The sequence below is a fragment of the Gasterosteus aculeatus genome, chromosome 6 (genome assembly GCF_964276395.1).
Source record: "Gasterosteus aculeatus chromosome 6, fGasAcu3.hap1.1, whole genome shotgun sequence".
NCBI lineage: Eukaryota > Metazoa > Chordata > Actinopteri > Perciformes > Gasterosteidae > Gasterosteus > Gasterosteus aculeatus.
In genome coordinates this window covers 9,995,334-10,011,491 of record NC_135693.1, presented here as the reverse complement: position 1 = coordinate 10,011,491, position 16,158 = coordinate 9,995,334, and the positions used below count along the sequence as shown (strand labels likewise).

At 40.1% G+C, this 16,158-nt stretch overlaps 1 protein-coding gene across 1 annotated transcript in view; it reads right to left on the bottom strand.

Annotated features, from left to right (window-relative positions):
* eys (EGF-like photoreceptor maintenance factor) overlaps positions 1–15,886 on the bottom strand; it is a 122,658-nt gene extending 106,772 nt beyond the window's left edge. The window contains exons 1-7 of the mRNA XM_040177902.2: positions 15,710–15,886; positions 9,605–10,467; positions 8,943–9,059; positions 4,555–4,748; positions 3,705–3,832; positions 2,300–2,414; positions 1,564–1,723 (exon numbers count right to left, since the gene is read on the bottom strand). Coding sequence (XP_040033836.2) covers positions 1,564–1,723; positions 2,300–2,414; positions 3,705–3,832; positions 4,555–4,748; positions 8,943–9,059; positions 9,605–10,349 — 1,459 coding nt within the window. The 5' untranslated portion in view covers positions 10,350–10,467; positions 15,710–15,886. The remainder of the gene's footprint in view (positions 1–1,563; positions 1,724–2,299; positions 2,415–3,704; positions 3,833–4,554; positions 4,749–8,942; positions 9,060–9,604; positions 10,468–15,709) is intronic.
* Between the last annotated feature and the right edge of the window lie 272 nt (positions 15,887–16,158).

Genomic DNA, 16,158 nt, shown 5'->3' with positions numbered 1-16,158 from the left:
GCCGCTGTGGTTGGGGGTGGGTGTCTTCCAGTGCAGGTTATTAATTGAAAATGTCCTATCATCAATAATAGAGCAGCAATGACATGTCCCTTCCATACAGTGGCAACCTCATGCCACGGCACAGACATCATGATTGATATCAACTGCGCAGTAGCTGCTACACATCATTATATTCAAGATACGGCTTGCTGTATGCCTTGCTGTGCAGCAGAAGATTATACAATTTTGACCTACAAAAACGCCTACCATCATGTGTGACTGAATCAAAATACATTTTGTAGTATCGTAGCATTTTTTTAAATAAAATGTTAATTATATAAAAGTTGATATCGGCTTTCAAATGTTTGTGTTACAATGTCTTAAAAATCTAGATAAAAAGATCAGATAATAAAGAAAATTAAAAAACACTAATGTTGAAGGTTAATATTAATTGTTGTCTATTTTAATTGAATTTTGGGAAAACACCTCTTGCTGTTGTGCGGGGTAATTATTTTGGTTCCTGCAGGGAAATTGATTCTTGTTCGTCAGACCGTTGACAAAGTACAGAGGATTCCACAATTTGTTTTACAATTGTACTTCTGGATCTCTGGTTGATTCTACACTTGAATGTAACTAGTTTACTTTTTTATATTATTATATAAAAAGAGTATATCAAAGAATGAAAAGTATTGTTGTTTTATGGGGGAAAATAAAGTCTTCAGAAAATGCCAGCGCATAATTAATTTATCCTGAGTTATGAAAAATTGTGGAGTACATTTGGGTTTCTGGGCAAAGCTTAACATTAAAATCGCCCTTTCTATGCAGCATAGATCTAAATTGCAAAGCAAAAAGAGATACAAAATTGATGAATTCTGTCACTAAGACCAGCCATGGTGTAAGAGACAAGTTTCCATTACCAATGTGGAAACCGATTTCAGCTTTGAACAAAGGGGAAGGAAAATCGTGTTCATATAGTGCTATGTAAGGGCTTATCTGACTGACAGGTACGTGTTTCAGGACTTAAGGCTGTATGTGGAAATACGCTGTCGGCCAAAACCTGTATATTGTGTAAAAAAAACAATATCACAATAACTGGTTGTTTGATTAAAACAGAAGCAATACTATGTAGGGCCATCATAAACCCTGTGCATCTTAAATAATGTCTAGCAAGGGTCACTATTTGTGTTCTAGTAAATTAGACTTTATGCACTGCTGCCTTAAAAACAACAAAAGACTAAATGGAAACATGTTTTATGTATGGTTTACTTTCATCATAAAAAAGCTCTCTGTTAATGTTTTGCATCAAACTCAAATCAATTAAAAGAATTCAGAAAATGTCTGCACGCGTTGAATATCTGCCTCACATTTTCACATACAGTAAAATCACATTTCAGCACGGAACACACACCTCTGCAAACCGCATTCTGCTGCCAAGCTTTGCCAGTTCCCCCAAATATCAAACAGTGATTCGTTGCCCCAAGACAACTTTCCACAACGATTCATATATTTTGAGAAGTCCTAGTCAAAGGGGACGGATTGAAAGGGGAAAAACAAATGATCAGAAAAAAATAATAATTATCTCACCGGTGAAGCCGAGGGGACACTTGCAGGTGTACTCTGGAGGAGACGACGGCGGACTTGTTGATATGCATGTGGCTCCATTCAAACAGCGGTTTGGCGTTATCAGGCAGGCATCACCTACGTATTGACAAAACTCTCCTATCCATCCTGGGGCACAAACACACTGCACAAAAGCAGTATACACAAGTAGGTATTGGAGCACATGTATGTTCATTATTTTTGTTCGTTCTAGATTTCAAATGAAAAGGATTTATTTGAGGGTTAAGATCACTTTCTGTTTTAAGACTAGTGATGTTCACCCTCCAAAGCCGTTCAATATTGTATAAATCAAGTTTCTGTTTTTCCCTGAGGCAGCATGAAATTGAAATAGCAGCGATTTGCACACTGCTTGTATTATGTGGCTGCAGATATATTTAAATATAAGTTGAGTATAAACCCAACTTTTTCACCTACATCAATATAATTGTTTTTTTTTTGTTTTTTTGAGGCTATGAGAACTAATGACTGGTGAACCGTGATCGTTTTGAAAATGAAAAACGATGGCCTCACATAGTAGATACACATTACATAAACTACTCAGAGGACTCTGAGCTTGGAAGGAAGATGTACTGCGCGCACAGTTTTCTACACAGCTCTTACGTTGATTTGGAATCAACAATAAACTTAAAATGATCAGTGTCAGACTATCTTTCTGTGGAATATCCTACACACTAGATCAAGATATAACTAAATTACTTACCTGATATCCATCAATGACACTCAAGCACAATCCCTCATTCAGGCAGTGGATATTGAGTAGCCTGCAGTAGTCAATTATTTCTTCACAATTCTTCCCGGATAACCCACGCAGACATCTGTTATGATAAGACCAGTGTCGTCATCAAAATCTATTCAACCCAAGCCTCAGAAGTGAGAAGCTATGTATTTTTTTTCCTTTTGCCAGATACGTGGTGTTATCTTTTGGTTTTCTACAGTAATTATTTGTGATAGAGGTGTATGAAATGATGTCTGCAAGTGTTTATGACCTTGACTGCCAAAAAGGTGGGACCAGCGCATCAAAACATAGAACATTAGAAATCACAGATCACGCTTTACTAGAATCATAAAAATCAAACTCGTCATTTCGCTGATTATACTGACTAACATGGTGAAAACAACATTTACTTGATTAAATTCCGTTGTTTATACTTCGTGTTAAAAATACTATATAATTCAAAATGCATTTCTTTTAATGGTATATAAAGCCCCCGTAATGAGAACAATATTGTCCGCTTTATAATGATCTTGTCTGGGAGGCAGTACCAGGACTTATGTGTTGAGTATTTAAGACTTGTGATCTGATGTAGTATAATGAGTGAATCTGAAGACATCAGCTTGGATAGAGAAAACCATTTTCACGGTGAGTCACCAGAACACATTTCTACTCTGTCAAGACAATTTGAATCCAGCTAAATTGAGTTGCCGAGTGTCATTTCTTATCTAAAAATGGAAGGCATTTCATTTTTCACTATTTAACATAAAAAAAATAAAAAAAACTTCCATACAGTGTGCTGCACTTTCTCCCAAAGACATTCTTAGTTCTTAATTGGAATATCCATTTTACTTCCAAGTATATATTTTCAGTTAATGTGTTGTTTTTTAGCAAATGTCATTTAATTAAAACAGGAGGGGACTACTTGAACAGTATTAAGAACTACAGGACTATTCTCTATTCTATTGTCATCCATTAAGTATTAATTAATTAATTAATTAATTGGTCTGTGGTGTTTTGATGTGAAGCGCTTTTGGTTGCTGACAGTAGCAAACGACTTACATAAATGTTTGTACGATAGACTTAAAATAAGCAAATCATATAGTATAACTCACTGATATCTTTTATTATGTAGTTTTTGACCAGGTTACATTGACAAAACCTGCAAATGGGATCTGTGTTTTGTTGCTGTTGGTCTTGACACGGGATTAGTTGGCAATATGATACAGAATACGAGATATGTAGAACATCACCAGGCAACAATAAGCCTTGAGGTCTACCAAACGTGTATGTATTTGTCATAGAGCTTGTAAGGTCAATGAACATTCCAATCCCATAGAGTGACATTCCAGTCATTTACAGAAGAGTGCATGCCTGCCGGCGTGTGTTTTACCTGCAGATGTAATCATTTCCCCTGGACACACAGGTGGCATTGTTAAGACACGGTGATGGGCTGCACGGGTTCTGCAACTTGCTGCATTCTGGGACCCCATTAGCATCTGCACAGACACATTTAGAGCCCTGCGTACAAAAGCAAAACGAACCAGGTCATCTGGCAGCTTGGGAAAACAGGGTTCGATTGACCAAAGTGGTTTTACAGATCTCTAGTTATATTTCATTAAATGCATGTAAATAATGGGATTTACATGCACGATTTAGACACAATAGGCTAATAAATATCAATGGTGATGTAATTCACAGTTTGAATTTCACACAAAGCTTCGAGAAAAATATATACACGTTAAGCTGCAACAACATATATCATTATTTTGATGAATGTCCAGTTTAATCTGCTCTACTCTGGTATTCTTTGGTTAGCTGGGAAGATGCAGCACGTTTGGAAATCTGACAAACAAAACAAATGTCAGGGAATGAAAATTAGACTATTATTGTATTTTCTCTTGTGCATCCTCGAGAACATTAGAAATACTACTGCTTGACAAACTGTATGACCACAATGGCTTTTCCAGTGCAAGCTGAAATTTGCAGCCATCGTCCAATTACGAAAAGCTTTTAATGAGACATTTTAAACTAGCACTTAAACATGCACCAGATCATTTAATCAAGATGCCGGAGGATGCATCCACTTTGGGCTCATCTTCAGAAGGATAAATTAATTGCTGTTGCAGTCTTCCGCAAAAAGCTATTTAATCTTCATTCAAATCTTTAAATTAACTTTCATGTGCCAGTTTTGGTTTACCTCCCCCTGAAAGAAAACAAATAAGGGAAAGTGTCATCCTCACATGCTCCCCTGCAGTACAAAGTTTCTCCTGACATGCGTGTGACATGCAATCAAAAAAAACTGGGTAGTGGCAGTAGATGCCCCCAAATCTTTCTGGACACCGACAAACAAATCCTTGGGGGCTTTCTTCACAGACACCATCATTTCTGCATGGATTTGGATCACAGGGGGCTTTCCTCTTCTCACAAGGTGGGCCTGCAAAACAACATAGCACTTTTGTTCAGATTGTATTGACATCCGGAAACTGTCAACTGGTGACATCGTCACATTCTACATAAAAATATTAAGTAACATGGCACAAGTATGAAATAACGTCAAAGCTGTTCCACCGAGTTTATGCCTGAAAAGAGGTGACTGACGTGACTATAATCCATGGAGGAAGGGGGTCACTGACTATCAATGATTACACAGGATGGAGGAATGTGCAGGACCACTAATTTAATTGTGACAAGCACAATTAAACTAAAAGGCAAGATCAACAGTAAACGGCATCATTGTTGTCAGGCTTCTATGGAGGCCTATGATTGATTATATACTATAAAGCCTAATGGCCCATTTCAGAAACCTTCCTACTGAAGCCAACAAATCACACCAACTGGAAAATAAGCAAAACCAGCAAGACGTTATCAAGCGTATGCAAATAGAAAAGACAAAGAAACATCACTTAAACTCTAGAAAACAGCCTTCAGTTCTTTAGTTTATGGCACTGTACGGAATTTCTGTGGCAGACTAGTTATTACAAGAAAAACATGATTTATGATTTCCCAGTTCACTTAAGGGAAACCAAACTTGTAGTTGGAATCAGGGCAAATATTCCGTACAGCTAAAAAAAATAAATCATCAAGTTTGGTTCACAAAAAAATGCAGTTTTCTCTGAAGGCCATAAACAGGCAGTTGAGTGGGCTCCTTATGTTTTTCTTGGGCAATCTCAGTAATGCAAAATGGCTTCAAACTCGGGGTGTCGTGTTCCACGGAGAGTGTTCGTATTTGTACTCGTTCGATAACTCATCAACCCGGTGAAGTCGGGTCTACTGTAGCATTAATTCAAATGAGCATTTAGATCAGAACTGTAATGAGGAACGACATTTGCTCGAGGCTACTGTAAACAATGCCAACACAACATGAAACACTAAAATGTGCAGTTGAAACCTGTGGCAGTAACCAGCGTCGTTTTTTTAAGGGAAAATCGTTTGCCATTACATAATATAATGTTGTCAATGTGCAATCATATTTGATTTGTTCTTGTTTAAGTCATTTGATTCCATTTCAACGGTTTTTGTTTTGTCATTTCATCACCTGCTCTGTGATGATGAACTTGCTTGAATGAGCAAATAATAATATTGTGGCAGCATTTGTACTATCACTATAGCGACATTGACAATTGTACTACTTTTGGAACACTGAAATATTCAATACTTCAGTGTATCTGTAAATCACTACTATGCTATATTATGCTATGTATTGGTGATTGATTTAAACTATGGACTCAAATAATGAACCACCTTCCAAGTTCAAAAACTTGATATTTTGATTGTGTAATTAAACAGAAAAAATGTATATACACTTCTATGCGAGGTACAGTTTCAGATAAAGTTATTGTGAGTATATAGGAAGGATTTTCATGGTGGGTTTTCACTGAACTGTACAATACGGAGTGAGTACTGCAGCCCGTTCCTTCCCAGATAAAGTTCTTCTGCACAAAGCTGTAGCCAGTAGTTTTCTAAATCCTGCAGAAGACCACGACGCTTTCACCAGCAGCAGCATACGCAGACTCCAGGTCATACCGTGTCGACATTGTATGCAAAGGATAAAATTAGACTGAATTCTCACCACGTTCAAGGTGAATAAAATGTGATGTTATTCCCTGGTGAGGGTTTTCTTTTTTGTGTTCTTCACAAGGTGCCTACCCATTTGTCTTTCCAGGGAGTCTTTCTTTGCATATTTTTTCTTTTAATCCCCCTGCTGATACGAGCGCTCCCGTCCCAGAGGCTTCTCATAGCCTCCTCTGTGGGCATCAATCTTACTGTATACAACTTCAGGGCTAACTTTTTCTTTATTTTACACCAGATATTGAGTTTATGAGCTGTCCAAATGCAAACTACTGTTTAGGAACACTTCCATCTGTTATATGACAATATATAGAGAGTCTAGGTTAATAGAAATACATATTTGTTTTGACTATCACTTGCATGTGAGCTGGCATTTATGTCCAACACCAATCTGTTAATCTCAAAATCCCTTATTACGTGAAGTAAATTGAATATACATAAACAAACATTGTGTCACTGTCGAATTACATTCTTTAAGAAGTGTAATGAGTGCATGTATTAACTGAATTAAACGCTAGAAAAGGATATTACTACTAACAAGATTGAAAAAACAATTAACCCTTGTAACAAATGGAAAATACCCTGTAAAGATGGTGGTACCTTGCCACAAATACCCTAGAGAGCGCAAAGGATAGTCAAATCAAAAGACAATCTCAATTGAAACGTCCCGTGAGTTTCGCTCATTATTCTGTGCGCATAGACTTTGGCCTTTGAGGGCAGACTGGCACTGGAGCAGCCACTAACTTCCAGTTGATTAATGAGCCAACTGCAGCAGGGAGGTAGCGGAAGCAAAAGCGCCACAGAACTCCCAAGAAGCTGATGGGACAGCAGGACACCATGACTATGCAAAGCACCCAGTGGAGCCAGCTTACTGCAGGCTGCAACGAGAATTAAAGTGAACTACATGCAAGCTGCATGGGCAGAGGGTGCATGCATCACCAATTTATTTCTAATGTGGATTATCCATTTATCAGACAACGGTTATTCATTGCAAATGGTATTTTTTCTTTCTGAATTATACGCTAGTTCATTATTTATAGCTTGTCTGAAAACGTCTTAAAAAAATATTTCTTGAACTTCTTTTTTTTTTTTATCAATAAATCGGTGCTGAAGCGAAGACTTTTCTTTGACATTTGTGTACTGTTTCAGGGCCAAATACTCTGTCAGATGTTAACAATGAAGGAATCATTTCATACCAGTAACAGATATAAACTCTTTGTTTACAATAAAACTGAGTTTTAAATCTGTCATTCACGACATACAAATGAGAAAAGCATGATTGTTGCCTTTCTATAATCTTCTCCTTTGTGTGCTGAAAACATTGAATACCCAGTTGCTCTCCAAGGCAACTAACCTTCACCCCCCGTTCTGTACTTTCTTCTTCACTGTATAATGACTGAAAAAAGGATGCCAGCATTGGCAACAACCTTGAAACCCCTTTTACAAAAATGATAAGCTGAAAGCATCGGCTGGACACGAGAAGGTTGAGCTATGACTTCAAGAAAGCTGCCAGGACAAATTGTGCTCCAAACAATGAATCAAGAGCCGGAGCCACCTGGAGATTCTGCTCCTGAAAGTTCAATGCAGGTACGTTTTTGCGGTTGAGAGTTGGTATCCAGGGCAACCGAAGGAGTATCTAGGTCTTAACCCACTAGCGTTTGATAACCATAACTGTTAGTTTAGTAAATGAGGCTCACTACTTAAATTATGGCTGAAGCAGTATTGTCTCATATACACGCTCACTAGATCACCACCCAACGCTTGCACATGAGCCTCTAGCAACTTGCCAAAATAGCACTGAAAGGAACACAAATTGGCCGCTAATGGAAAATACGTTACATTTGCATCAGATTCCGTTTTGTAAATGACTTAAGTGAAGAAGCACCGGCATTCTTTACTTGGCTTGAGTTGATCAGACAATTAAAAGCATGACACACAATGAATACTCAATTTAGTATAAATAACCAAGAATAAAAAACGGATGTTGGACACTACCAGACGAGTTCTTAGACCAGGCAACTTTAAACTAACAAATATATGAATTTTTTACTAGGATAGCGAACAATATAAAAATGTCAGATTTAAAAATGCTCGGCAGAAACCACACTAAATTACACTATAATTGATTGCTGTAAGCTTTTGTTTTACCAACTGCGAGACAGTCGGCAGTTTAGCCCTGGCTTTTTACTATGTGACTTCACATGTCATGGTTTGTAGCGTGAGGTAAGGTATTGGATTATAGGCAGCTGCTTCATATGTTATGATGACAAATATAACATTGTAGGATGAGGAAATGCTGATCTTTCGAAAGATATGTGGCTTTTCAGTTTTCACCCATGACCTTTTCCACAGATAGTTTCCCCTTTCAGGCAAATGACATGCTGGAGCGAATGAAACTAAGATCTCGGCCTGCCTTTTGTAGAAAGCATCAATAAAAACAGATTGCCAATCTTGCAGGGATCCCAGCTGTACAATTACGTTCAAATATTGTGTTTTCATTGTCAAAGTCAGAGGATCTATCTATATTATAACAACGAGTAGCTGAAAATGAGCTGCTTACCAGAGAATCCTGTGTCACAGATGCATCTGAAGGAGGCAGCCGACCCTTGAACACATGTCCCATTTTCACATATTCTTTCACAGTTCTCTCTTCCAACGACTTCAGAGCAGTTCATTCCTGAAATGAATTCCAAGTCACAGAGATACACAGATAGAAAAAGATGTGCCTGGGTTGGAGTGTGTATCGCATGTACAAAACCATTGCTGGTGCTTTACATTTGAATTTCTAACTGATAAAACTGAAATTATATCAGTGCTCAATAATATTTTTGCAAAGGAGTACACAATGGCCCTAAAGACCTTTAGAAATAACTGATTTGGAATGCACATCGGTAGAATATTAATGTTTAAATTAGATTCATGCAACAACATTAACTTGATTTGTCTAATAAATATATAATTGAGAAAGTAGTTTGCATTACACTGGAAGTTATTTTTGCATTGTATAAATTACTCCCAACAAATTTGAAATGAAAACCACATCAACCAGATTACTCAAAAATGTACAAACTAGGGGCTTCTCCAGAGATTGGGCTCTTCATTACAGACGTAACAGCAAATTAAATCAGATTAAAAGGAAGTTCAGGGAGCCGAACAGTTGTGAACAGTAGGTTTTGCCTATAGATCAATGGTGCAACAGTGCATAAATATTTCTGTCCTTACCTGTAAAATGTGGAGGACAAAGACATTTATATGTTCTGTACTGAGGATCGGTGGATCCATTGCTCAAACAGACGCCTTGGTTTTCACACGGGTTATCCATACAACCATCAGACTTCTCACAAAACGTCCCAGAGTAGTGGTGGTTGCAGAGACAGCGGTACGAGTCTTCCCGCAGGCCCGCTTGACAAACGCCGCTGCCTGAACAAAGGCGCAGCAGCGGAGAACCCTGACAGAGTTGCGCTTTAACAGACACATTGAGCCGTAAGCCGAGCCTGCACAGCTGCGCGTCTCCCCCATGCAGAGCGATGAAGTAATGGCGACCCGGCACCAGCCACTTAACCTCAACTTGCTCACTTCCGTTTAGATGGTGGGGGAAAAGAAGCTGATCTTTCGTCTGTCCAGTTGCTGCACAGCTCTCGAAGGCTTCTTCTGAAACGTTGAGGAGTCTGATGCCGTAATACTTCAGCGTCTCATCTGCAGACATCCACAGCTTGTCTCCCTGTTGCAGCTGCAGTGGGCATACCTGTGGGAAGCTCACTGGGTGACCAGCGGACTCCTCTCCTCCTTTAGAATCCCAACATTCAGACACGCTGCGGCAGATGTTTCCTATGAGGGTCCAATTCATTTGGACGGCGTGTTGCTTGGGGTGCCAATCAACTGAAGCTTGTCTTCTGCAAACTGTTTGGCAGTGGATTAGATGGACGGCCACAAAGACGGCAATTAAATTAAGCAATAATACTGCCATGTTTCCCCTGTCTTACAATTTAATACAAATCAATATGGGGCTCAATTTGTGTCAAAAATGTGTCGTATCAGGATTCATGAGACGTTGACTCCAAAAAGTCCACGTGATTGGTGATGACCTGAGGAACGAACAAAGATCGTGAATAAGGATTTTGAAAAGGAAGTAGATTCTACTTCTACAAAACATAAATTGATTGTGTATTAAGACTTTAAACTGAAGACTTGACGAACTAGTCTTAGAATAAACATGGTGCGTTCGTAATTCTCCTTCAGCCAGCCACGTTGCAGTTTCCATCAATGTCTGCCATCTTCTAAGCTTCACCCTATAAGAATTGTCAAATCCTCATTCTACGACCATCGCAGTATTGCTGAGGTACGGCCCTCTCTGAAACATTGATCTATGCCTTTATTCCCATTGGATTAAAACTACAAAATCATAGTCTTCACCAACTTCACCAACCTAACCCAACTTTTCCCAATACCTTGCAGACGTTTCATAACATCATGCTTCTGGCCGCAGCCACGAGCGCACTGCATTCATACTTTATTTAATTGTAACAAATAGAGCAGAGCTGCCATCATCATTTGCATTGCTGCTGACCACCAAGTGTGTCACAGCGGCCTCCCAGAGGTTTCTACAGAGAGCGACAACGTCGGATAAAATATTCCTGCTTCCCTGCCTGTGCCTGATACCTCGGTGTCATGCAGCGAGAGGAGTTCAAGCAGACAGCATTGTCTTTTTCCCTCAGGCCCGTTTCATCCATGTGCAAGAGATAAAAACAACAAAGTGGAGAAGCCCCACTGCAAGAGAAAAACTCTGCTCCTTGATCTGCTCACAAGGGCTGATATGAATAACTGCATGATGATAATAATAAAACGCTGAATATGGAGCAACAATATCAATAAAGGGGGAGTGATCGAGTGAAGGAGATTGCGAGGGCTGCGTGGGCAGCCATTCAACCTCATTCACATGAGAGGAGGTTGAATATCGCGTCTTACAAGCTAAAAGGAAGAATGTATTAAAATTCACATAATGAGAGCAAAACATCTAACTGGTTTATAACGGGAACTTTTGGAGATTTATTATTATTATTATACAGGCTATTAAAATGTGAAAAGATCATAACAACTTAAACACAGTGAATCAGAAATAATCATTGAAAACAAAAATGTATTTTTTGCCACGACAATAAAAAAAAACACCTGAATCTAATAAGCCCGTCAAACAATAACTGCTAGAAGAGTTTTGGCAACCGTACTGTTCAGTTGCTCATTCTAGTAATGGGAGTTTGGCACGAGTTCATGACTTGTGGCCAACTAGAGATATATTATAGATATATATAAAGAAAAATACAACAATGTAAATACATGTTTCATCAACTAAACACAGCAATCCCATTCCTGACAGAAGTCCTGTCTCGCCAAGATCTGTACTCCAAAGTTGAGACAACCATCTCATATCACCACGATTGTGACATCCGACTGTCAACGTCCAAAGAAGCATGAGGAATGGAAAGGGGAATAAATACAGGAGGAAATACTGCCCTTTTTTGGCCCCAATTTCCATATGCACTGCAGGAAGCAAAATGGCATGCAGGACAAAAATGGTTTCAATTCTGCGCAAAAGATTTGATCCCAATTAGAATATTACAATTCACAACGAGGGAACAAATATTCAAATGCAGATTCATGATGACTGCAATTTGTACATTCTTCTTAATTATGCATTGGCTCAAATTCATTTAACCCGTTTCCACATTCAATAGTAATTCATAGCATTACATCAATCAATAGTATTGTCCTCCATGTAGTTAATCAAAACAAAAAGGATATTCTGGCATTTAAAGACGCTTTAAAAAAAAAAAAAAAAAGGTATTGATCCGTCAGGATTAAACAGTGGCCCAAACGCTGGAGCAGTTCAAGTAATGAGGGCCAGGGGGTCACATGCAAGGTCATGTATCTTGAGGGGGGGTGGGGTCAACTGATGGCCCACGCACAGCCTACTGCTTTCATTATAGGTCAGTCCCATCAACATTTTAGGATGCCACTCACGCAGGTGTGCAGAGGGCAACGGATCAAGGGAGCCGTGTAAATCCCCGCTGGACTGATGACTGAGAGCGACACAACAAATGATCACATCAAACTCGTAAGCCGTCACACAGTGGACCACAGCTGGTGAAATGTTGGGTGCTTTCATCGACAAGCCGGTCAGAGGAAACGTAAACTGCCATTTCTTGGATAATCGATCCATCACTTGCGTCTGATGAAGTCGTTTAGTTTCTCAAATGCAAATGTCATTTTATTTTATGATAGTAAACCAAGTTTCTCTCCTTTTCAAAACTGCTGCTGGAATAAGTAAATTTAGGTGCTAATTAGACATTATATACATTTTTTTTTTTATTCCTACCGACTAAAACATTTCATCAATTAATTATTAAAATACTTCACGCATCAGTTAGATTCATCTTTACTTGGAGCTGCGTGGGTTACAATCCATCAAAGATTAAGCACCACACACTGCACTTTACATAACAAAGCTCACAGAATACAGTTTGATAATAAACTAGGCCACATCTGAACACATTTGTGAACTTGCCATCTAATGAGAAAAATTTGATTTTTCTTTTTTTCCAAAACACAAAGTTTGGCTCATCACGCCGTGCACAGACGCTGATGAAGATTGGCTAGTGAGTGAGGCGCAACTGCTAGTTACAGTATGATGGCACTTATGCAAGATTAAGGACGCACAGGTGTCAATTGAGGCAAACATTGTTGAGATAAATAGTGCAATCTTTCTAGTGTAGGGTAATTTATCGTTAGGATTTCCTTGATTCAGAAGCTGGCAGGCCTCGACAGCTGCAGGGACTGAATGCTGCGTGTGTTTGCACCTTTATAAATCTCTTCAGCTCAATGAAGCAGATAAAAAGGTGAGAGAAAAGGATTCTCTCGTTTTCACTACAGACGAGGCAGACAGACTTTGTGACTGCCTTTATGGCATCCGTACATGGACTTCATATTAATCTTAAGATTATTTGGCAGAGATGACACATCGTTTCAGAGCAGCAGGCTAATTCCTTCTAGAAGCACAGTGCTTTATTTGTAACGAGTGAAAAAAATCTTTAGGAAAGTTAATTCACCTGAGAAAAAAAAAAGACTCCAATTGGAAACAGGCTTTAAATCAACTGGCACATAACTCGTTCGTCTGTCCACTCACTATTAAATAGTCTGTCAACAGTGGGGTGGTGGACTTGGTAGAGGATGCCTCATTTCAGAGTGTCTCAAAGGCAAAAAAAGGTTGACCGATATCATGAATGCATGAGGTGTTTCTAAACACATTTCCAAACAATAGCCCCTTTAGCTGAGATTTGTGATGATGCACCCAAAGCATGATCATCAGTTGATCTGACCTGATATGCGGCATTTGAGCCGCAAACTGTGCAAAAATAGGTTTCATGTTCCTTCACCAGCAGGACAGAAACAGTCCCACTGAACCAATGGTGTCAGCCCGGAGCCACCGGAGAAGCCATAAGCCAAACACCAGCAGGCTGCTGGCCGCAGCCGCTGCCGACTGATCACTCGTGCTCCCTGGGAAGCGATCTGCATCACCGCTAATCAGTTAGAACACTGATGAGCGCCCGGAGCCTGTAACCCTGAAAACTAACCCCGTCTAAAATTGCCTCACTCTAAATACAGAGTAATTGAAGCCAATGAGAGATGGAAATAAAAAAAACATTTTAACTGAATTTTGATGGGTATTTGTGAAACGGTAACATTGATCTACTGGCTAATGACAAAAAGGAAATCTCATCTTTATGGAATTAGATTTCAGAATGGAAAGCTACAGTTAACATGTGTTCTTTCACCTTCACATAAAGGCATTTTACCCCAAAGAACCTTTCAAAATGCAATTGTAGGATGTTTCCATTGCAGTCATACCTCAAATAGGAACCATGGGTTGAATTAGGCCGGAGCCGGCAGCCGCAAAGCTTCAGCAGTGTGACTCCACCTGAATTGAGCTGCTCATTTTTTGTTTGAGGCAATGCCTTCATCAGTCACCAGCCCCCCTGTAGTGGAGACCAGTGCATCTCAAACAGGGATACGTGTACCCCTGCGGGTACATGAAGGCACTCCAGGGGATTAGTGAGATTTTTTTTTTGTTTTAACTGAATTTAAAATGAGCATTCATTAAAAAGGGTTACTCAGATGAAAGAGATATTTTTTAGGGGGTACATCACTCACTATTTGAGGAGAACCTCCAGAGCACCAATTCAAACAAGCACCGAACAACGTCAGCGTTGTTTTATTTGTAACACCTGCTCTGTGCTTCTGGGAATGTAGCATCTCAGTCACACAGCACCTTAAGAGCCCTGCATGAAGGAAACACTGCAGGTTGATGCCACGGGCTGTGGCTGTGTACTCATTATCCGGCGGAAGGTTATGTGCACCTGCAGACCAGAAAAACTGGTTTCCTCACAAATAATTGGTGCAAAAGACGACCTAGAAGTCTAATTAAATGTTTTTGTACCTTCGCCATCACTGGTCAAGCAGCTGCTTGGTATTAACACGTGCAGTCTTTTATGTTAAGAAAGTTCAGCTCACTTCAATCAGACAAACACACCCTGATCAAACCCCTTACCCTTCTCAAAGAAAGGTCTAGTGCACTCATTGGGGAACATAATCAGCTGTCTTTTGTTAAGATTTGCTATAATGTGTACTGAACCCAAAAGGGAGAAGAAGAAAAAATAACAGAACAACGCCTGGTAAATCTGAGATTATAAATATCTTATCAAAAGGAGAATAGAATTATATATTAATGAAAATAAAACTAATTATGCCCCGAGAACATATTTCATAGCTTCTAATGACATAAATGGGAAGACACATTAGTCCATAGTGTATTGACCCCAACTTTCTAGAGATTTGTAATTTTCAAAATACATAAAAAAGAAATAAAGGGCCGTGCCCTATTGTTAATCGTTGGGGAAATTTGCTCTGCGTCTTGTTTTACCTCATCAAAATCACACTACAAGTTACAGATCACAGAAATCAACTAACTGAATTAAGAAGGCAAACGCTCCGGGGTTTGTTGCTGTAGCTCAGCGGCATTTAGCAGCACATGTCTTGTCACATCACTGTACAGCAGAGAGAAGGACGCAGCATCCTGTGTGAGGAGGCCTTCTCGTTCTATCCGCCCCATCGGTTGCGCGCGCGCGCGCTCCTACGTCGTTACGCCATCTGCCTTCACGCTCGTTTCCCTCTTGTGTTACTGCACAACTCACGTAGCGTGACACAAACTCCACAACAAACCAGGTGACCAAAAAAACAAAAAGGCCCGCGGGTACGCAGGTACGTCATGCTCACCTGTCCACCTGACACGATCCGGGGTCTCAACACGCGGCCTGTGTGTGTGTGTCTGCCTGCACTAAACAAGAGCTTAGCGTTACGCGTCTGTCATGCCCCCGTCCTGCAAGGCCCGGGATTTGCCCTGGAAGTGGGGGGGTAATCTGACTGCTAGAGCGCATTGGCAAACACGGACCATCTGCCCTGCCCCCACCTGCCCCCACCTGCCCGTGCAGCAAGGTGCAGAGCGCCACGGTTTCCGCTGCCTGACAACTGCACCGTGAGGTTTATACGTCACGTGTGTCGGTCGGATACATGCTCACCATTAAGCTGAAAAGGATGCCCCCCCCCGGGACAGCGACTGGTGGGAGGATTTTTGGAGTTTCTCATTCAGCGCTGAGAAGTGTCTCCCCCCCCACGGGGGAGATGTGACAGCTGAGCCGATTCCGCGCGCACGGAGGAGGCAACGT